General features: G+C 47.1%; 1 protein-coding gene across 1 annotated transcript; it reads right to left on the reverse strand.

The window, feature by feature from the left end:
• mta1 (metastasis associated 1) lies at window positions 1-22,378 on the reverse strand. The gene is made up of 18 exons (XM_052085544.1): window positions 22,154-22,378; window positions 17,565-17,632; window positions 16,488-16,581; window positions 9,377-9,503; window positions 9,058-9,121; window positions 8,835-8,952; window positions 8,186-8,288; window positions 7,531-7,630; window positions 6,288-6,476; window positions 5,240-5,314; window positions 4,957-5,015; window positions 4,075-4,235; window positions 3,829-3,980; window positions 3,566-3,755; window positions 2,322-2,414; window positions 2,004-2,159; window positions 1,094-1,219; window positions 1-591 (listed from the first exon to the last, which is right to left on the reverse strand). The coding sequence occupies exons 1-17, from the start codon at window positions 22,179-22,181 to the stop codon at window positions 1,110-1,112; spliced, it is 1,887 nt and encodes a 628-aa protein (XP_051941504.1). The 5' UTR covers window positions 22,182-22,378; the 3' UTR covers window positions 1-591; window positions 1,094-1,109.
• Between the last annotated feature and the right edge of the window lie 835 nt (window positions 22,379-23,213).

The raw sequence follows: 23,213 nt of genomic DNA on the forward strand, positions 1-23,213 counted from the left end.
TCAATGTTTTTGTTTTTTTAATGACTTTATCGAAGCATAGATGCAATACTTGTGAAAAAGGTAGAAAAAACAGCGAGTCCTTCTCAATAAGTTAAACCTCTCTTGGCCCAAAGAGCCCGGCAAGCGAAACACAAGATTCCCGTAAAGCATTTTCTTTTTTTTTCTTTTTTTTTTTTCAAATTCCAAATGACAAACGTAACAAACAAAAAAACAAAAAGACAGAGTTAACGCATGTCATGAAATAAAAAGTGCATCTCCTCATGGGGGGGTTTGGAATAATAACTCGTTAAAAAAATAACAACACACAAGTTGCAAGTGGCTTATGTTACAGTCCTTCTGCATTTTTTTTTTGTCAAACTTCACAAGCATTCCTCATGAAACATTTGTGTACTAAAGAAGAACAAGAAACTGAATAGTATTCAGTAAAAAAAAAGAACAAAAAAAAACACATACATTTTGACATTGTAATAATAACAACAAGAGACGAAAGTAATAAACAGTCCTGTACAAAGAGTTGGACAACTGGAGGAAAAAAAAACAACAAAAAAAAACAAGCAGTCGACTCCTTCCAGCTGAACTCGGCAACCAAACCTTTTAAGATAAGGTAAAATAAGAAAACCTTTATTAGTCTCACAATGGAGCAATTCCCAATTTTAGTGGTGAACTCTGGCGCCCCTTGCAGGAAAAAAAAGTACTGCACACAACAACAAACCTTTCACAACAATCTGATCTTTGACTTTATTATAACATACCCCCCCCCACACCGTCACTTAAAAAGCAAATGACAATGACATTACTCACATTGTCATTTTTTTTTTAATCCTTTTGAGAATTTTCTTCATTTGTCCAGATTTTTTTAACAGCAGCTTTTGAGAAGTTAAATATTAAATATTTAAATAAATTAAATATTTATAATAAATAAATAAAATTAAATAAATATTTTAAAAAGCTTGAAAAATATATTGTCTACAAATTAGAAAATGAATGAATGGGTGGCGGGGTCGTCTGCTAACGGCAACATTTTGCAATTTGCAGCAGGTCGCCTCATTTTTGGAGTGTCTTTTTTTTTTTTTTTTAAATGAGTGGGACTTACTTGGCAGGTGCGAACGTCAGTCCAGTTGGTGCACCTCGTCCTGCATGACAGCCGAGGGCCGGCCCACGTCGCTCAGACGTTTGGCCATGATGTCCCACTGGGGGGCCAAGGCTTTGGATTTAGTGCCTGTGATACAGCGAGAAATACACATCTATCGTCATATATGAGCCTCATTTTTTGGGGGGGGGGGTAATAATCCTCACTTATGTGTCGCCCTGAATGGCGCTGAATTTTAAAATGTGCCTATTTTTGAGGGAATATAAAAAAAAACTAAAATAAAAAGTTGCACAAACCAAATTTAAAAATCATAAACACATGAATCGCTTTTTTGTGCTATATGATGGCGAGAAGCCCAAATCAAAATCGCAATGACATTTCCATGAACCGCCCAGTCCGAGCGAAGACGCCTTGGTTGGAGAATCGCTGCTTATCGGGAGCAAATATTCTGCGAGCTCAAACCTCGAGGAGGAGAGACGAACAGCCTCCTCTGCGCCGTTACCATGACGACATGGGACGGTCGCCTCCAGCTAAAGCAAGCGAGGCCAAAGCCGGCCTCTCCTCTCTTGATCTGTCAGTCTGTCTCTTCCCCCCGCCCCTCCTTCAAATCAACCGGGGGTTCGGGTGGGGGGGGGTCAAAAATAGGACACAAGCACTGCTACCCAACACCCTACTTTCAAACTTTTAACACTTCACTGCTCCACCAGACATGTTGGGCCTTTCCAGCACTGTTTAAACGAAGATTTAAAAAAATAAAAATAAAAAAAAGACACACACAAAGTCCCTGGCGGAGGCAATCAAAAGTGCCTCAAGAGTCCAATTAGCACACACACACACACACACACACACACACACACACACACACACACACACACACACACACACACACACACACACACACACACACACATACCATCCAATCCGTTGTGCTGTTCATAGCTGCGCTTTCCCAGGATGGTGGGGGAGCCGTTGTTAAGGATGGGGGAGGACTTGATGGGCGTCAGGCTGCCCGTGGAGATGGACGTCCCCCGGGCGGGTGCCTCCACTTTGGCCGGACGGGGATGTGCTTCTGTCAGCAGCAAAACAATTCCGAGCGTTCATTTTCACGTCGGCAGAGACGACCGGACGGTGTTTTGCTTTCTCTGCGTCTCACTTGAAAACCGAATACGAGTCCCTGTGTTGAAAATCTAACCCAACTTCGCGGTGGGGGGGGAAAAAAAAAATCGCCTACCAAGGTATCGAACCACGGACTCGAGAGGTTTGCGTTCTGTTGGTTTGAGCGGCGAAGGCTTGCCCGGGTCTTTCTCCGGCAACCGCAGTGCACCTGTGGACATGTGACAGATTACAAATAAGACACTTTGGTGCTCCATAGAGTCCCCCCCCCACCCCCCCACCGCTATAATTGGCGCACTTACACTGCAGATTTTTCGGCATATTTGTAACGGGTTTTCTTCGGGTGTATTTACTGTAATGTCCTCGCATGTGGGAAAGGCGAGCCAGTCATTATTGCACTTTTCAGTCATTTACTGAACGCAGGGTGAAAAGTGTAACACAAACGATGAAGAGGAGCTGCTGTCAGCACCTGCTTGCGCCACCCCACCAGACCCTGACCCCCCCATTTTCATTTGGGTTGAAACATGTTGACAGTGTTCACCATTCATTCATTCATTCATCTTCCGAACCGCTTGATCCTCACTAGGGTCGCGAAGGGTGCCGGAGCCTATCCCAGCCGTCTTCGGGCAGTAGGCGGGGGGGCACCCTGAATCGGTTGCCAGCCAATCGCAGGGCACACAGAGACGAACAACCATCCACGCTCTCACTCACAACTAGGGACAATTTAGAGTGTTCAATCAGCCTGCCACGCATGTTTTTGGAATGTGGGAGGAAACCGGAGCACCCGGAGAAAACCCACGCAGGCCCGGGGAGAACATGCAAACTCCACACAGGGAGGCCGGAGCTGGAATTGAATCCGGTACCTCTGCACTGTGAAGCCCACGTGCTAACCACTGGACTTACCGGGCCGCCCATCAGTGTTCACCAATGTAAACCAATTTGCTCATTTACTTTTTGATATGACTCGGTGGTCTATTTTTTTCTCCCTGCTGAACGCAGTATCGGTGAGGACTCAAGTGTTGAGTATTTGGGCTGGTATCAGCGTGGAGAAAAAAAAAATTGGCATTGAACATATAATAAAAATACTGCTTTGGCGCCATGTGGTGGCATCTTTGTGCCAATCTTGAACTGAATAGAGGAGCTTACTTTGAGCAGTCCGTTACCCTGTCTAATAGGGGAGAAAAAAAGTGCTTTACCACCATCTAGTGGCACTGAGAGGCAATTACATACTTTGAGCGGGTTTCGGGCGAAAAATAAAAAAGCCAAGCTAAATAAAATATATTCAATGAGGGAAATTTGGCACTGGCTAGCATCGCTCCTTGAACGTATTTTCACCCATATAGAGTTGAGCGCGCATCTTACATTCAGCCTTGATGGCAGCCGTGTTGACTGGGAGGTAGGGGTGGCGGCCCAAGTAGCGGGGCTTGATGATGTCCTGGCAGAGGCGGCGCGCCACCCGCGTCAGGGCGCTGGTCTGCAGGTAGAAGGCCTGTCGCGTCTTGACGGCGAACTTGGGGCTGCCGCTGTGCCGCACGGGCATGCCGTGAGGGCTCTAAAGTGCGACGCAGAGGAAGTCAGGCCTGCCGCGCCGCGACGCGCCGTCGACCGCGTTACGGGCCGCGTACCATGCTGCTGCGGTTGGGGCCGGGTCGCTCGCCGTCCAGCCTGGTGGGCATCTTCAGCCCGCCGTACTTCTTCCAGTACGTCCAGCAGGAGGCGCAGAGGCGACACTGCATGTTGGGAGGCCCCCACGAGTACCACTGGTAGGAACTGTTGGCTGCACAGACGCGCGGCGACGATTTGTTAACCGCCTTTAATGACGGGAGGTTGGGGGGGGGGGTCATCCGGACGCAAGAGGCGCAAGGACTTACTGTAGCAGCTTTCACAGGCCCGCGCAAGTGGCGGCGGGTTCGGGTTCAGGCCTTGACCCGGCAGTCCCGGCGGACCGGGTGCGGCGGCTCCGGCCGCTCCGTTGACCAGGGCCACCGGCTTTGGGTTGTTGCTGCTCAGCTGGTTGGGGTTTGGCTTGTTGCTGCAAGAAGTCGTCGTCAACAGGGTCGGTCAGCGGCGTGAGCGCGCAAAGGCTTCGAACGCTACTTCCAAACCATAACTTGGCCGCCAGGCCCGAATACAAATCCCTAACCTTGTCTTGAAACCGTAAAGCACATTTGAGACCTTAATTGAGATCATTACAATCAACTCGAGGCATGATCAGTGGCCTGAAAGCCCAACCCTTTCAAAATAATCATAAATAAATACAAATGTAATCCCATCTTGAAATTTTACTGCGAATCCACAGCCTTTTATTTCAACCTTAACACTAACTTGAAGCCCTACTTTGAGACCTTATCGTGGAGATTTAACCCAAGCTTGGAACCCTATGTTGAAAATGCAATCCAGGCTTTAAAAAAAAAAAAAAACCCTACTTGAAGAGCTTAACTCTTGAAACCATAAACTTGGTTAGAAACCCGATCCTCGTCTTGAAACCCAAACTGTGTCTTGAAACCCTACTTTGAACCCCTAACCAAGCCTCGAAACTTACTCTGCTTCAAAATCCCATCATGAAACTTTAACCCAAACTTGAAACCTTAACACGGGCTTGGAAAGCCGAACCCAAATTAGAAGTGTTGGGAAAAAACAAAAAAAAAATGCTCATGAGATTAACTCATGAGCATTGTGAGTTAATCTTCTGATTAACTCACAATGCTCCTTGTGAACGCCCCCCTGCGGAGTTCACAACGTAGTATACTCACTAGTTGGGGATGTAGACCTGCTTTAACTTGCTTTCGGCCTCGGCTGCCTTTAATCGTTTCTGGAAGTCAGAAAGAGAGCAAGGTCGTTAAGTATTCATGAATAAGGCTTGTTTACCAGTACATCTTATTTTCATGAGCACGTATCCCATTTTAGCAAAAATATTTTGATGTCGAGCAGTCTCACGTGTAGACTCGACTCAACCAAAAATGCGTAAATACAATCTAACTGTTCATGATGATCCGTGTCGAAAGGGCCGCTTTCTTTTTTTTCTTTTGGTTTTACCTGCTGCACATATCTGTCAGTGGTCTTCCACATGTAGTAATACTCGATGATGCTTGTCAGCGACTTCCAGGGTAACTGGGAGGGGCAAGGAGGACAAAAAAAGTCAAACGTCTAAAGTATGACGGAGTCAAACGCAAGGCGGAGGCCCCACAGCCACAATGCAAGTCGTGTTGATTTTGACAGAAGGCCAAGTCGTGAACAGAGGAGAGTGGCACTAACGCTAAGTGGCCACCAGGTGGCAGAGTGACGCACACAGATCACAACCGGGGAGGGGCTTTTTTTTTTTTTTTTTTTTTTGCTGGCACACACCCAATTTGTTTTCAGAAATTCCACCAAAATAATACCGGACACATTAGAAAAAAAATACAAAAATAAATGTCACATATAATAAACAATATTCAACATCATTCATTTTGTATATGAATTAAAAAGTAAGGAAATAATATGCACAGGAAATACATTTTCACATCGCATATCGAAAAAGAATCAAATATGAATGGATAAATTGTTTTTTTTTTTAAATTTCATGACGTGCGTTTTACTGTATACCAAGAATAAAGATTTTATTATTGGGAGAGTTAAAATTCAGATTTTTATTTTCATTTCAATACCATATTTTTGTTTATTGGGGGTCTTTTTTTTGTGTCCGCCCGTCCCCTTTTCCGTGGAAAAATCATATTGGAGTTTTTCAAGATTTTGGGGGGGGGGGTTAAAAATGTTTTACATGTCACTGTTACATTTCCCGATTTTGAGGTTCAATTCCAACTTGAAACGACGGCCACGTTTGGCAACTCAAGTAAGATTTCCTGAAAAGGAGTGATTTGGGAGATGTGTGGATTCTTCCCAAATAGCGCCGATGTTTGGAGCTCTGTATCAATGTGACGGACCATAGCTGGCGTCGAACTCGAACTCGTCCATCCTGCGCACTGAAAATTAGGTCTAGTTGGCCCCCGAGCGGAGGTCCGTCGTCTTACCGCCTGCCAATCTAGTCGCTTCACGCCAATTTCATTTCCTCGTAACTCGAGAAAGCGGCACACGGCCTACTCACAAAATCCTGCTGGATGTCCGTGAAGTCCTTGCCGTATTTCTCCAGCGCCTCCTCAAACAGGTTGGCCTCGGAGGCGCTCCACTCCTCCATCTCGTCGCGGCACAGAACTGGGCCTCCCTGGGGCACCAGCGCCGCGATGGCCCGTGTCACGTCGTAGCCCGTGCCGTGTAGAGTGTCCATGGCGTGGAACTAAAGAGCAACAAAGAAGGTTGATTGATTACACGTGGCGATGACCTCATCTTTCGTAGACGTGTCCATGAAATAAGGGGATGGAGGAACGTTTCCTCATCCTTCCAAAATATTTCTACCTCCTCCCGCCGCACTACTCTGTCCATATGAGATGATAAAATGAGCCCCCTCCCTACATTTTCATTCATTCATTCATTCATCTTCCGAGCCGCTTGATCCTCACTAGGGTCGCGGGGGGTGCTGGAGCCTATCCCAGCTGTCTTCGGGCAGTAGGCGGGGGACACCCTGAATCGGTTGCCAGCCAATCGCAGGGCACACAGAAACAAACAACCATTCGCACTCACACTCACACCTAGGGACAATTTAGAGTGTCCAATCAGCCTACTACGCATGTCTTTGGAATGTGGGAGGAAACTGGAGCACCCGGAGAAAACCCACGCAGGCCCGGGGAGAACATGCAAACTCCACACAGGGAGGCCGGAGCTGGAATCGAACCCGGTACCTCTGCACTGTGAAGCCGACGTGCTAACCACTGGACTACCGGGCCGCCCCCCTCCCTACACGTGGGACCATATTTCTTTCGTAAATACCGTGCCACGTGATTTTTATTTTGTATTTTTTCTGTGCACGTCACTCGACATCGTGCTTTGTGCGGATGTGCGTCACATCACGGACACGTTACGTTCACGTCAGAAGTCGCAGTTGTTTTTGTAACGTGAACATGAAAAACATTGAAAAAGCGCATTTAGCAAAAAAAAAATATACAAATTCACGCTCAGCAGTGTGAATAGAGCTTACGAGTGTGTGTGTGTGCACGTCTCTGGATGTTAATGTTTTATATATGAGGAAAGGATCCGGAACACAAGTGGGCCTTCAAGGTCCAGAAGCTTCTTTACGCTACATTAGCAGGGAACTAACAGCCTCAAATGAGTCAAAAAAAAGAAAAAAAAAATCACACAATGACAACGACATGATTAACCCACAGTAGGTAGCACTTGTGTTACACGTGCCGTACATTCCCCCCCCCCCCCCCCCCCCCCTCGAGTGCGCTCACCAATGTGATGTCTCTAGAGGCTGCGGCAGCACTCATGTGAAGGCTGGGCTGGCGCACAGAGCTGCTGCAATCCAAGGCTCGGGCGAACGTACCCACCGACCTAGAGGAGCAAGATTGAATAACAACAACAACAACAAAAAAAGTATTGTTGATTTGTGGATCATTTTTAGAGGGGGGACGGAGGGGGGGGAGAGGGGTGCGTGGCCGTGAGAATGAAAAGGATTAGCGCCACGCGTGTGTGCTTTAGCTCTCGTAATGTTGGGCGGGGGGGGGGGGGGGGGGGGCAGGCAATGCAAAAAAAAAAAAAAAAAAAAGGGAAACGGTGATGGCAAAGTCATAACACCACAGAGCCAGAAATGACGAGCTATGATGCAATGAATTAAAACATGAGTGAGTGAATGAGTGAATTAAGCCACGTTTTGCAGCTTTTTTCTTCTTCTGCATTTTGGTGGGGAGTGGCGGGGGGGGGGGGGGTGACATCACCACCGAAGCATACCAGCGATGGCAATGAGGCCGAGTGTCATGGTAAGTACGGAGTAGTCTTATTTGACAGTGCGGAGAAGCCCCCACCCCCCTCCCCTTCCCCCCAGGCCCCCCCATTACTACGCTTGCATCGATTGCTGAAAACATTTCCCAGTTAGTTCATCAACCTTACCGAGCGACCACCAAAAACTGGTCGATCTGCTTCTCCGTCAGCGAGCTGCTAGGCTCCCAGATCTTCTCCTCCAGTTTCTCCAAGTCCCTGGCATCCTCCTCACCTACACACACACACACACACACACACACACACACACACACACACACACACACACACACACACACACACACACACACACAGAAAAAGAACCACATGATGCTAAATCATCCAGCGTCAGGTTGTTTATCCCCTGACGTTGTCTTGCCGCCAAACTCCGAAGAGAAAACCTGTCCGAGCATAAAACTCCCAAAACAAAACGTCATTAAAGTGGCTTTAATTAGCCCGTTCGGCGGCGTTCCCCACCCGCGGTGCGCTAATTGCAATCCCACCTGCTATGAATTCAATTTCGGCTCTATGCCCAACTGAATTTGGGAATAAACGCTCGCAGTTATTTAAAAAAAAAAAAAAAAAAAGATTACATATTCATTCAAATAAACATTCTTTTAAATCGATAATCAAGTGGATGCGTTCAATGTCATTATTAAATTAGGAAGAAAACAAGAACGCTAATTTGGATGGTAGGAAGGAAAACAAAGATGGCCAGAAATGGTACGCAGGAAAAAGCAAAAACGCGAGTTGGAAAGAAGCGCCATGTCCCTTCTCCCACCTTCGTTCAGCAAGTCGGTGATGTCGGCCTGATACTTGTTGCCCACCCGGATCTCGCCCTTGTCGGCCAGCAGAGTCTTCTGCTGGGGGTCGTACACCAGCGAGTAGAAGAAGGCATCCTGGGGAACCCGCATGAAAATGGGGGCGGCCACTTGGTACTTTAGATCGGGGCTTACTTCTACACGGGAGCGGTGGACTTGACGAACGCACGCAACGCAACGCACCTCAGTGTCCAGGTAGGACTTGAGCGCTTCGGTCTCGTTCAGCAGCGTCACGCAGCATTTTCCCCTGCAGGTGAATGACATGAGGTGAGCGGCGGGGTTACTTTATTGAGGGAGGTGCCCGTACACAACTGGAAGTAAAGATTTGCATGAAGTCTCCCTCTTTTTTTTTTTTGTGCAATTATTATCATCTGTATGAATTCGATAACAAAATGAAGGAACATCAATCATAACCGTTTGAATGTTTGACTTCGTTTTTTTTTTTTTTGGCAAAAGGTGACAAGACGGTCGTGTGCACACTGGCTCGGAAATTTCGGCCTACCTGATGTGCGTGGCCGGGAGGGACTCGAGCTGGCGGGACAAAAAGAGCTCCCTGTGTCTGAGCTGATGTTTCTGGTTCTCGGGGAGGTCGCTCATCTCGGGATTCTCCATCTCCTCCTCCAGCTCCCCTAAGGAAAGGGATGAACCGCATTATTTTTTTTTCCCCAATTCCCGCTAAAAATAAATAAATAAATAAATAAAAATACAAAACTAAATTAGTGGACAATAGAGGTATAAAGGGCGGCCTGTGTGGAGTTTGCATGTTCTTCCCGGGCCTGCGTGGGTTTTCTCCGGGTGCTCCGGTTTCCTCCCACATTCCAAAAATATGCGTGGCAGGCTGATTGAACACTCTAAATTGTCCCTAGGTGTGAGTGTGAGTGCGAATGGTTGTTCGTTTCTGTGTGCCCTGCGATTGGCTGGCAACCGATTCAGGGTGTCCCCCGCCTACTGCCCGGAGACGGCTGGGATGGGCTCCAGCACCCCCCGCGACCCTAGTGAGGATCAAGCGGCTCGGAAGATGAATGAATGAATAAAGGTATAAAGATTGAGGCATCCTATTCCAAAACGACTTCAAACAGTTCCAAAGGTGCACCAAACAGAGCATTTAGCAAAGGCTGCAAATCAGGGGTGTCCAATTGAGCTTTGTCGTGGGCCACTTTGGAGTTCCTGATTCCCTCGGAGTGCCGTTATGACGGTGAAACCACAAAAATCGCAGTATTGGACACAACAAATGAACGGGTTACTAGCTTTGAAATCACTCAGTTAGAAGAGTTTGTGTTCCATGAGCCCCGCCGTGCATGTTTTTTGGAATGTGGCAGGAAACCGGAGTACCCAGAGAAAAGCCACGCAGGCACGGGGGAGAACATGCAAACTTCCACACAGGAAGGCCAGCGTTGGAATCCGGAGCTGGACTGTGAGGAGGATGCCGCCGCTGGGCGTTAACAGGATCGCAGAATCTGAACGTTATTTAGGATACGGGACAATTTAAGTGCAGAATTTAGCGAGTATGATGCAAGTTGACACACATGATTTGGTTTGCGGCCACATAAAATGACACGGCGGGCCGGATCTGGCCCGCGGGCCTCGGGTTTGACACCTGTGCCGTAATCACTTCGAGGGCCTCTTTAAATGGCTGAACGTTGGCATTTTAAAATACTGCCTGGGCTAAAAACCAAAATATTTTCGTCTTATTTCCTGCTGGGTTTTTAGCAGCTTAAAAAAAATAAGAAAAAAAAAATAACGCCCATTTTTCACTTCAGAAAGTCCACAACCTGATGATTAATGCTTGGGAATTTTTGGGGGGAAGTCTGTTTGGCAAAGTCTGTGACATTTCATTTTCCGTAAGTAAAGAGAGTGTGTGTGTGTGTGTGTGTGTGTGTGTGTGTGTGTGGTGGGGGCGGGGGGGTGGAATTTGGAAATATGGCAAAATCCGAGATGTTATTATAAAGTCATTTGGTTCAAACGCCACTTTGAAGCTGATATCCCTGCCTGGCGATAACGGATGAAGTGGGCTGAAAGAGGTAAGGACGAATGTCAGCGTTGCGGGCAATGGCGGCGGAACCCCCGGACGGGGAGAGAGATGTGTCAAGACGGTGCAACGGCGAGGGTGGGGGGGGGGGAGTAATAGAGAAATCTGGCGGGAGAAGGAGAGCAAAAGCGCCGGAGAGTAAAAAAAAAAAAAAAAATAGAATGTGAGAGGGAGAGACTATGAATGCAAGTGGGAGAGAGAGGGGGGGTGGGGGGTGGGGGGGGGGAGAGTACGTGATCCAATTCATTTGGACTTTCATTAGAAGGCCAGACAGAGCCAGCGAGTCGCAAGGCCGAACAAAAAGCAATCAAGGGATTTTTCAGAAGCGGGGATGTGTGGCCAAAATCAATACACAGACACACAGACACCCCCCCCCCCCTCACATAGGGATGCGCAGGCGCAGGCGCACACACACACACACAGTCGCGCACTCCATTCGAGCGCTCATCGAGCGGCTAATTATTAACTGAGCTTATTGAATAAAGTTCATCGGGGGAGGAAAAAAAAATGAATCAAAGAGGACGTGAGATTATGGGAGCGTGACACAAGTGGGGGAGGGAGGCAGAGCGGACTCCGGCACAATCTTGCACACGCCCTCCTGTAACAAATTGCCGCTCCGTCTCATCTGTCCGGGCCACTTATCAATTATTGACGAATGGGGTCGCCTTGCAAGGGCTCCGCCTTGCGGGTGCCGCCTTAACAAAGTGACTCCGCCTTATAACGACATGGTAAGAAAAGACAAATGTTCGCGATTTGCATTCGATTGGTCGCCACGTATTCAATAATCCGGAATGCCGTGTTGCTGTGTGAACCAGCCCCCCCAGCCCCCCCGCCCCCCAAGTTAGACAGTCGCCGCTCTAAACTTTGTCACGTCTAATCGAAAGAGGGCCAAATTCGGCTCTTCGTCTCGGGAATCCGCGGCGAGATTTTTCCACTGTGGTTTTTAAAGTCAACTCGCTTTTTCACGTCGGCGCTTAAAAGGCAGCTTGATCTCTGGCGGCGTATGAAAAATGAACATTTGACTCCTCATTCGCGCCACTGTGATGACAAAAAGGCTCCATTTTCAGGGCCCGCTGTTTTTCACCAAATTATTGATTGATTTTTTTTTTTTCCGGACAACTTTACTTCCATCATTAAGCGTCTTTACTATTATTCATTCTGTTGAATTAAAAGTTACTTTGAATTTGCACATTCTCACCGCCAGGGGGTCCCGGAGGGGACTTAAAAGCAGGGAATGTGATGCTGCAATTTGATTGGCTACTTGCAGGTATGCAGACCAACGCAAAATAAACGAGCGGCTTCTTTGAGGTTAATTACAGGGGGGGGGGGCACTTTCATGCAGACACCACACAGCAGAGATTTAACCTCTGTGCTAACTCCAACACAGATGCCTTTTGACTATATTGTTTCATGTGCGTTGTCCTTTTTTTTTTTCTCCCCCAACGTGGTGCCAGTGGGTACTAGTTAGCCCCCCCCACAGGCGACATGAGTAGCCCACCAGTCGTTCACCTGTGAGGAGACACCGTGAATGGAGAACAATTAAAGCAGAAGAAGATTTATGAATTTGAACAGCATGGTACAGGTTTCTGTATTTTGAGAGCCGCCATTTTAACACATTCAACATCATTTCGTCAGAATCCAATACTAGCCCCCCCCCGCCCCCCCCACGCTTACAAATGATCATTTGAGGACAGCATCAAATGAACAATATTAACGTGACCTTGAATTTGTTGCGTGATGGGTGGCGCTCTCGGAAATTTGCCACTCCTTGTCAGTACATTTTGCATTGACCTTCTCCTACAAAAAGGGGTCCCCCCCCACCCCCGAATATCAGAGTTCTCAAGTGCCGGAAATATTTCCCTAAGCGTCAACTTATGAGGGGTAAAAGTTGTTGGGTATACTGAATCTTCGCTACAACTATGAGAGGGGGCGGGTGTGGGTGTCTTGGGGGTGAGGCGGGGGGGGGGGGGGGGGGGGCAAGGGGGGGCAAGGGGGGTCGTCATGTCACTTTGCCTGCAGTGTCAACTCCGCTCAATAAAAGATTGGTGACAGAGTGGCGACAATAAATTGCTAAGATTACTTTAATTTTTTTTTATTTGAGTTTTTTTTTTTGCCTTCATCATCAAACGTGACGGCGCACAGCGTCAAAGCCAAATCGCGGCCTATTACAGCTTCGCTGGTTATGAGGTCAGTTCCTTGGTATTATGGTCTTGGGCTGGACCTAGATTGTGACACATTGAAGTGACGAAACTCAACATTCTCCCCCCCCCCCCCCCAAAAAAAAAACGTCCGTGTGCCATGTATGAGCAGCGGGGTAAGGGGTGGGCTCACTTAAAAATCAAGTCATACTAAAACAACAAAACGCCAGGCTAACGGCGCTAGCTTGAGGCAAAAGCAGGCCGGTTTTCAACAGCTCCAATGCCGAGGCCACTTCCAGAAAGAAATCCATGGCCGCATGGGTGTGGGCTACATCCTGTGTGCGTCCTGGTTAGCCAAGTGTGTGTGTGTGCGTGCGTTACACACGTTTCTTACATCTGCGCGAGCGACCAGTTACAGAGATTAGCTTGTGGGCAGGTTTAATTCGACGTCGCCGTGGAGCAGTGGAGGATGGCGGCCGACCGTGCGTGTGTCTTGCATGAGTGTGTGTGTACGTGTGTTAGTGTGCGCGTGCTGTGAGTCATTGATCGAGTATTTTTGCTTGCGGAGATTCAGAACGCTCCCTCGACGGGGCCTCAACAAGCCCCCCCCCCCACCCCTCTGCGATCAAAGCAGCCTACTCATTGGTCGGTCAGATTGGTATTTGCACCACCTGACTCCTCCCATTCAGTATTTAATTTGGCCATGACTCAGACTTTTTTTTTTTTTTTTTTGCACCTTAGTTCCCCACCAGCTAACATTCCTCCACTGTTTCAGTAACATAGCGACATCACACATTTGACGGTAATTTCCCGACATTTCCGGGCATCATTCGAACGCGAACTCCGCATACATAAAAATACGAACTGATTTTTACCAAATGTGAACGGCGTTGACGAGACAGATGGCGACCATTGAATTCTAAAAGAGCGATAGGGTTGTCGTCAGCTGGCAACCCTTATCGAGCTTTGGGGGCCGAAATTTGCTGCGTTCCTCAAAGTGGATGCACCAAAATTAGCGTGATGTTTCCCGTGCCATCAGAACTCCACCTAATTGCCAATGTCTCCATTGTGAGACAAATAAAAGTTTTCTTATCTTATCTTAAATCGCGCCAAAAGATTGGGGAGAAGAGAAAACAGGCCAAGTGGAGGATTTGAGAGGCATTTCAAGATGGTGCTGGTTGTAATTTTTATTTTATTTTATTTTTTTTTTGAGAGTGGGTGGGAATTCCACAAAAACAGCCGCCGCTTGTAACCTTGTTTTTTATGATTAGTGCCACAAAAAATGTCTGCGTCATACCCGAGCAGTCGGTCTCGAATTGAAGTGGAGGTGTCAAAATTAATCGACAACTAATCGCTGATCACGTTTACGGACGACGACTTTAATCATCGATTAATCGTTCAGAGTCATTGTTCAAGTTGTGCAAATCCTCAGCTAGCAAATTTGAAGGGTGCGTAAAAGACAGATTGTGAAGGGATTTTAGCATGTTTGAAGACTTGCCACTGACACAAATACAATCATAATAAATAACGCATGCGAACGCAACGCGAATGCAGTAACACAATTTTGGAGTAGGAGACAACTCGCCCGATCTTATCATGCAGTCGAAGATCAACCCCTGTGTGTTATTTTATTGAACGCAGGCCCGGAAAGCTGGAAGCGCTCGCGAGAAGGAGCCCCAAGCTCGTCTCGTCTCAAGCTGCGCTTGCTTTTTGTCCCGCGTCAGCATTGTCGGTAACTTGAGACACCGCAACGAGGGCTGCGGATCCAAAACATCGCGCCAGACAAGGTGGCCGAAACAATGAGGAACCCCACGCAGAAGACGCGGAGCGTATTATTAGAAGCGGATTCTGTTGTTGTACAACATTTATGGCACATTAAGGGTGTAAGAGCACAGCGAATCCTCACTTATTTACAATTATTTTCGACAGAACAGAAAAAAATTAAATTAAAAAAAACGTTTTGGTCAAAAGTGCACCCATTTGCACCAATGCGCAGATCTTTGCGCTCTTTTTGAAACGCCCTTGTGACATGCGAGAGCGCTGATGTGTCGACGCCTATTATGGCCAAAAAGCTGACGGGCGCTACGCGGAATCTTAAACAGAAAAACAAGCAACGGCCAGGTGGCAACTGACGACACTTGGTTCCAAAAACAGGATTTGATGATGATTGTTCAGTTTGAAACACGGGTGTCAAAGTCAAGGCCCGGGGGCCAGATCCGGCCCCCTCACGTCATTTTATGCGGCCCGCGGGAGCAAATCACATGCGTCGACTATCGTGATTCTTGGTGAAATCTGGACCGAAATATCAAATTGTCACAGATAACAAATAACGTTGAGAAATATATAAATAAATAACGGATAGAATGTTGGACAAAACAACTTCGGACCCACTTCAAAGCACAGTTCAAGCTTCCAAGCGATCGGTTCGGAAAATGATAATCAAGCAGAGTATTTAAAATTAGCCAAGCGATGGTTCGCAACTGCAGGAAGTGGGAGAAGGAGCTTCGCCAAGTCAAGAAGACGAAGCGTAGTTTCCGCTGGAAACGAGGCAAGGTAACCCGAGTTGGAAGACCAACTCGAGCGATGGATTCACGGACAAAGAACAGGCCGTTTCGACAAAATGGCAAAAAACGCTTGCAGATGAAATGAAAATCAAACATTTTCAAGGAGGTCAGTCATGACGCTTTGGTTTTAGGAAACGGCGCCAACGATGCATTCAGGCCAGGACCACCGCGGGCGTAGCAACTTCGAGCGGACGAGAAGGAAAACATGGCCACCTTCCGCTCCTGCGGATTTGTGGCTGAGGATCGATCCAAAAATAATGCGAGTACGTTGTTGAACGCTGAAAATAAAGTACCGCCGAACTCAGTTTTGCTCCCGATGCGTTTTTTTTTTAAATTAAAAACATACGCTAGCGTGCATGCATGCTACTGTTTTTTTTTTTAAGATAACATACGTTTTATCATGCGGTGCGTTTTGTATGTATGAAATACAGAAATGGCACCCATAACGGACACTGCGCCTTTCAATACGGTGCGCCATCTGGTGGTGAAAATGCGGTAACTAAAACTTTTTTTTTTTTTTGGCAGCCGATTGAATGCCTTGTTGAGAGTATTTCTCATTAGCGCTTTGTTTCCATACACTATTTTTTTTAAGTTCTCCATCGTTGCCAACCTCCTCGTGAAGCAGCCAGGAAGCCATTCAAAAAAAAAAAAACTGCCAGCGCTTCGGCGTACCGCGCTAGCTCCAAGAATCACTTTCCGAGTACGGAATGAAAGGCAAATATGCACACATGGAGGTGTCCTCATATTGCGACTGGTGTGGAGAGGGTGCTGCAATCTGCTTTTACGGACAAGTAGATAGTGTGCAAAGAAGCCCCGGGATAAAAATAAGAGTCGCGGTGCTCTCGACGGGTTTTCGGGACGGCGTTACGCTCGGTCACTCACTGGCGTGCTTGTCTGCGAGGGCGATGAGCGTGCTGGAGATGTCCCTCCGTCGGTAGAAGCACACCACTTTGGCCTCCACGTTCCCATTGGCGGTCTGCGGAGGAGAGACAAACGGTGTTACCATGGCAACAGGTGTTGCCGTCTCACGCGCGCAGCGTGCAGAGACACACGCGTCGACGATAGATGAAAACGCATTAAAAAAAAAAAAAAAAGGGGGGGGAGAGGGTAAGTTTCAGTGCCGTGTCCGCTATCGCCACGGATTCATAACGTGACTTACAAATGCTTAAGATGGCAGCAACGTATTGATTATGGTGGGCGGCGAAATTAAGTGTAAAAAAAAGCAATAATGGTCATCTCGATATTGATCTGTGGCGCTCGGTATGTGTCAAGTGCACCGCCAATCAAATGTAATGACCAGGACATGGAGTAAATACACGTGAACGAAGAAAAAAAAAACATGATTGAGAGATGATGGATGGATCGATCGATCGATAGATGGAAGGCCGGACAGACAGAGATTTAAAGGAAAGTATTGTTTTCACTCCAAATTCATGACATGCAGGGTGTGCCACTCCAGACCTGTAGAGGGCAGCACTCCACGTGAACTATCATATAGCAAATTATTTTCTTAATCTTTTTTTTTTTTTATCACCACCTGTTGGTTCAATTCGGTTACTGCACAATTTGGCCCAATGCAAGTTTTGCAAGCGCAACCAGTCTGTACTGTTTTGTCAAGTGTTTTAGTCCTTGCAGGCGGTCCTCCGTGTACTTATTTGCACGAAAAACATTTCTAGGCCGTGAATGTCAAATCAACAAAAAAAAACGACAAGTACGGCGGTAACAAAACAAGACTTCCTGTTTCGTGTGGCCGAGTGCTTTTGTTCAAGTCGTCCGTAATCTCAAAACCGTGCGTGTCGGCACGTCGTAAAGCGAGGACCACGTGCACCTCAAGTCGCCGGTCGACTTCGACTGCTGGTTAATTATTTAAAAAGTTGCGTTCTAGAAGGAGGCGGATGTATAAATCACAACCGTACCGATAAATAAAACACACACACACACACACACACACACACTCACCTTATTCAACTCCTCTATCCTCCTGATCAGCAGCGGGTTACTGGACGAGTTCTCAAAATAAACATAATCTGTAGGGAGGAGGAAGAGGAGAAGGGGTGTGAAATTGGGAAAGGGGGGGGGGATCAAGGAAAAAAAAAAAAAAGAGGCATCAGTCATGTTGAATAAGCTCGCCTTTTGAAACAAAAAGCGAGACCCTTTTAATGGGACCTCAAGTCCAGTGTTTTGCGTTATCGCAGGATACCCGCACATACGATGTTATTGTTCGCTGCATGCGCGGATTTCTGCGGGTGCAGGCCAGCACGGGACCGGCGCCACGGGAGGCTGAGCGCTCATTGGGATGTCCCCGCAGCCCCCCCCCCCCCCACCCGACCCCCCGGGCTTGGTGCGGCGCCCGGTCTTAGCCCGGCATGAGTCTTGGCCGAGCACCGTCAGCTGATACGGTCGGTCACACTTGGTCGGCCGCCCGGAGCTGCCATTTCCCACAAAAACACATACAGATGCCCATCCCCTAACTATGCCCCCCCCCCCACGATAAACCCGACTGCCGCCATTTGTTTTCATACGGAAAGGCAAGCGGGAGAAGATGCCACGCCTACAGCGAAGTATTAGGACTCTTAGCGAAAAAATGGTGACGTTAGCCTAAAAAGGTTTACCCCCCCCCCCCCCGCCATGACCTTTAATACGGGCTTAGGCTGGGTCTCAAAACCTCGCACGGCTTGATTTGGTTTCAGGTCAACCCTGTTCAAATAAAATGCATTGATCCTTTCTTGTATAATTCAAAACGTGAATTAGCATAATGGGGCGCGGGGGGGGGGGGGGGGGGGGTGGGCAGGGGGGGGCGTTATCATCCAAACCGCCAAAGAAAATGTCGACGTTCGCCCGAAGAGGGACCGATTCAATGGCAAGCCGGATGACATCGTGACACAACAAAGAGTCTTTCTGGTGCTTTTGTCGCCACCGAAAAATTTGGAAGCGCTCGGGCCGCCGTCGTCGTCGTTCGCGAGCCGGGGGACAAAAGTTGCCATGAAGGCAACGACCGAGAAGTTGCAAGACGTGGAGAGCGGAGCCGCTGGCACTTTCCACCACGTGAGAGAGAGAGCCGGCGGGGGTAAGAGCAGCGTCGCTCAGTCTCCCTCCGCTTCCCATCATCCCTCCTGCCGCAGCCTCCCCCCCCCCACCCACCACCCCCCACCCCATCAAACCTCCCGGCAGGCTTCCGAGACCGTGACGTTGAGGTCCGCCTGAGCCAATCGAGGCGTGTCACCAAGAAGCGCTGTAGAGTTGATTTGAAACAGGCCGGAGAGACATGATCGTGATGATGGGGGTGGGGGGCGGGGGGGGGGCGTGAGCTACTAGCTAGTCAGAAACTGAAGTATTGATGCCACATGTGGTGTGGAAAAAAAACGTTTTTGTTGTTGTTGTTCAAGAACTTTTGGGGAGATCTTGCAGAATTTCACACGATTCCGCTATCAAGCCTTTCAAAACGACAACTGTTCTTAAATGAACGCCAGACACTCATTTTGTCCAAATCTGTGTAAGCAATTGTCACTATGCATAGGACAGTATCAGACGCTAACGGAATGGGGTACCTCCCCTCACAAAAAAAAAAAGGGGGGATCTGATTGTATATGATGAGAACCTGATCGTTAAGAATCAAATTACCGATAACGGTGTAGAAAGTCCCCGGAATGAAAACGATTGTATTTGCTGTCATTTCTCTATTTTGCATATCCCGGATCAATGACAACATCGATCAAATCTGCAAAATAGCCGCCGATCAGATCTGTAAAAAGTCTCCGAAATGTAGAAATTTTCAAAATAAAAGAAAAGAGCACCACAATAAAAGTACCTCTTTAAAAGACAAAATGAGTCGCGAGTTCTCTGCTCTTCTCTCGCTGACGGAAAAGCAGCCGCTGGCTCTGACTGTGAAATTTGAAGCAATTTTGAAACATTTCTGAGATTTGCGATTTTTGTGGTGGACGTCACCCCACTGCCCCCCCCCCAACCCGGCATGATCATAACAGGATTTTGGACAGTTAAACTTTGTTGGCAACATTTTCTTACGCCAAGCGACGGGAAGCCGGGAAGTGGGTGCAGGAAGTATGGATGGCGGCCCGCACCGAGGGATTGAGGGGTGGGGGTGGGGGGGGGGGACGACGACGACAAAGACATCAAGGTCTGCCAAAGCAGCCTTTTGTCCCAGCCTCATTCACTCGGGGGAAGTCGTCGCTTTTTTTTTCCCCCCCCCGAGATGGCCCCGGCATTGTCTTGCAAAACGCTCAGGGTCCTTCAAAAAGTTGGACTGAAACCTTCAATCAAAAGATTTCCTTTTGGCTGGATTCGAAGCGCAAAAAGAGCGAAAGCGCGAGCAAGCGTCGGTTTCTTATGCAAAAACGATGATGTTAGACTCAGCGGCGGATTTGCTCGCGCCGCGTCCGGGGGCTAATTGCCACATTCAAATGCATCCCGGCTCGCGCGCTACAATCGGAGGAGTTCAAACGAAAACGGGTCGGGAGAATCCCGTTAATTAGCCGTCGATTTGAAAATCCGTCATGGATGACAACGATGGAGTCAAGCTTTCGGGAGATTGTTGATTTGCGTTTAGTTTTTTCCAACAACGTACAAAGGGCGTATGTGTACGTAAACTAGGAATCACCTTATTTCTTTCAGCTCCCGGAAGTGTTGAACAATTCATCAAATTAAAATCAACACTGCTGCAATTTGGGGTCGGGGGGGGGGGGTAGACATGATTTCAGTTGGCTGGTCGTTTTTTTTTTGTTTTTTTTTTTACATGTATACATATTTTATATATTGATTTATATAATGTCTACATGAGCTTTCAGAGGTGCAAATGTGCTGTTTCGGCGTCTTTTGACATGAATTGATGGTTCATTTACCTTTATTTCATCATAAACCTGACCTATGGACACCAAAATATTCACGGAGTATAAATCTGAGAGTTTATTGTAAAAAAGATTAATTTATTTTATATATATATATTTTTTTTTTTAAATATTTTTATACATGTATATTTTTTAATTAATGTATTCTTCCATGTGGGAAGAATAAATCCATTAAAAAAAAACAATAATTGTATATTACAATGCAATCAGAATATTAATGAAGAAAAAAAATGCAAGTAGATTATTTTTCAAAATTGTCCAGCCCCTAATTTCCAGATTAAGTCAGGGCCAGAGAATTAAAAGCTGGTAAAAAAGGCCCCCTGAAAAATTCTGTGAGAGGATAGTGTGTAAGCGGCTATTCAGTTTTTTTTTTTTTTAAACAAGTGTACGTGTTTTCACATAAACACTCAAAGCCAACAGTTCTCCGTTTCATTCTTGACGCCAGTGTGAAAGAGATTTGTGGATCACCGGGACAAGGGCGTGAATTTTTTTTTTTTATACCCGAGAATTTCCCTTGCTCTCACGTAAACACTGAAAATGGCACTTTTGGCCCCATTCCATCCACACAGGCAAATCTTTCCATGTCTGATGCGAGTGTCCCGGCAATTTTCAGCTTTCTGAGGAGTAATATCGTTTGTGCGTCAGTGAATATAGCGGCAAGACAGGACGAGGGTGTGATGCTAACACCAGATGCTTCATTTCTTGATTCCAAAGCAATTGTTGCTTGCAGACAATTTTATACGTCGTGTCTGCAATCTTCACCTGAGAACGTTCTATCCCGGAATGACGGGAGGGGGGGTCTGACGTTCATGTGACACTCAATTGCTTGCGTCAAAAACAATTGTCATGAAGCGACAACCATTTGATATGTCATGCCGGCATTTTGGTTTGTGCGATTAGGGAGGAAAGACGTCGGCCATGCAATATTCCACCTTCGCGGGTCCTATCAGGAGTTGCAACGACGGGAATTCTGAAAATGATGGGACTTGTTGCAACAACTTATTTTACGTCGCCCCGGAGATTTCGCCTTCGGAGATCCAATTTGAGATGAACAACGCCTGTGCGTGAGGGAATTCTGGAATGACAGGACAGGGGTTGGAAGTTGAACACATGACAGCCAACTTTTCGCATGGAAAGCAACTGTCGCGGTCGGACGACTATTTCACACTCCCCTATTTGCAGGTGTCCCTAATGTTTTGTCTCGTGTGCTTGAAATTCATTTTGTCACGAAGACTTTTTTTTTCAGGAGATTTCAGCATCGCACCAACTCCACACTCGAGTCCAAGCCTTCACTTTGTATGTAAAAGGGGGGGGGGCTGGGGCGTTCTAACGAATAAAACCATAAGACGAAAGAAGTTTATAATAACTTTTAACGGTGTGGTAGCTGGCGGTCATGGTAAGTTTAACAAAAAAAAAAACAAAAAAAACGACTCTCCATCGCCGTCCGCGAGCCTTCATCGTGAGGAAGGCTCTCAGATAACCTCCGGGGAGTAAAACAAGACGACGAGGAGGAGGAGGAAGAGGAGGAGGACGAAGAGGAGGAGGAAAAAGGACAAATGCATCAATGGAGAATTTACCAGGGTGGCTCCAACCGGGACCGACTGACTCAGTGAGTGAGTGAGACAAACCTCCCTGCTGCCAGCGTCGCCCCCCCCCCCCCCCTCACCCGCCCTCACTTTGTCTTACCTCCGACCCGGTACATGTTGGCCGCCATGGCTACCCTGCCGGTGCCGAGGGAAAGGAAGCTTCCTCTCTCCGGGTCGTGAGGGTGGGTCGGCTCGCTGTCTCCCCCGTCGCCTGCTTCCCTGGCTGTCGGTGGGCCGTGTTGCTAGCTGCGCTGCCGCCGCTGTGTGTTGGAAAATGGTGGCCGGATCAATACGAAACAGACCAGCCTTGGAGACCTTAAAGAGACAGTACACCCGAACGCAGCTTCGGCGGAGGGAGGGGGGGGGGCGACCCAAGCTCGACGATTTTTTTTACAAATAAATAAAAATGCTTATCTCCTAATCGTACTTTTATTGTGTTTTATCTGTGTTTTTTCATGCCCTTAGGCTTCTACTAGCTTGTTTTGAAAATGAATAGCCAAGTGTCACGTGACCGACTTTTTCATTTCCTTTTGTTTTTTTGTCTTGAATTCCCTTTTTTTAATTAGGTTTTGGAGCACGTTTTATTCTTTTGAAAATGCATCGTTTTAGGTTAATCGTTTTTAAAAATATTTGTTATATATATATGAAGTATTTTTCCAGTGCAAGATAGAAAAAAAGTGTCACTAAGTATTGTTTATGAAAGTAAATAAACTGCGGTTTTCAAATTAAAACGAACCCCAAAATAAAGAAACAAATAAAGGAGAAGTCAATACAAAAAGATTCTTTACAAGACAGCATTGTACCCTAATAAAGTCCATATCTTGCTGAGCAGCGAACATTTGCTAGTGTTTGCGAAGGTAGCCGATGTTGCATTTTTGTCAATGTACGTTCAGGGTCACAAACGTTTGCCTGTACTTTTCCTGTCGCAAGGAAATTTTGAACACGTTCTAAAAAATAAAAACATACAAACTGTTGTTGAACATCTAGTAGGCATCGAGCGAACACTTTGCGAAGGTTTGCGCTCTTCAACGAACCCTGACGTGAACGCGGATACGCTAAACTTCACCAAAAATGTTGAATCACATTTATAATATTTCATTTTTGTTTGCTGAAACGCACAGCTCAAAATTTTGAATTTTGTGATATTACAGCTAAGGTCG

The sequence above is a fragment of the Hippocampus zosterae genome, chromosome 14 (genome assembly GCF_025434085.1).
Source record: "Hippocampus zosterae strain Florida chromosome 14, ASM2543408v3, whole genome shotgun sequence".
Classification (NCBI taxonomy): domain Eukaryota; kingdom Metazoa; phylum Chordata; class Actinopteri; order Syngnathiformes; family Syngnathidae; genus Hippocampus; species Hippocampus zosterae.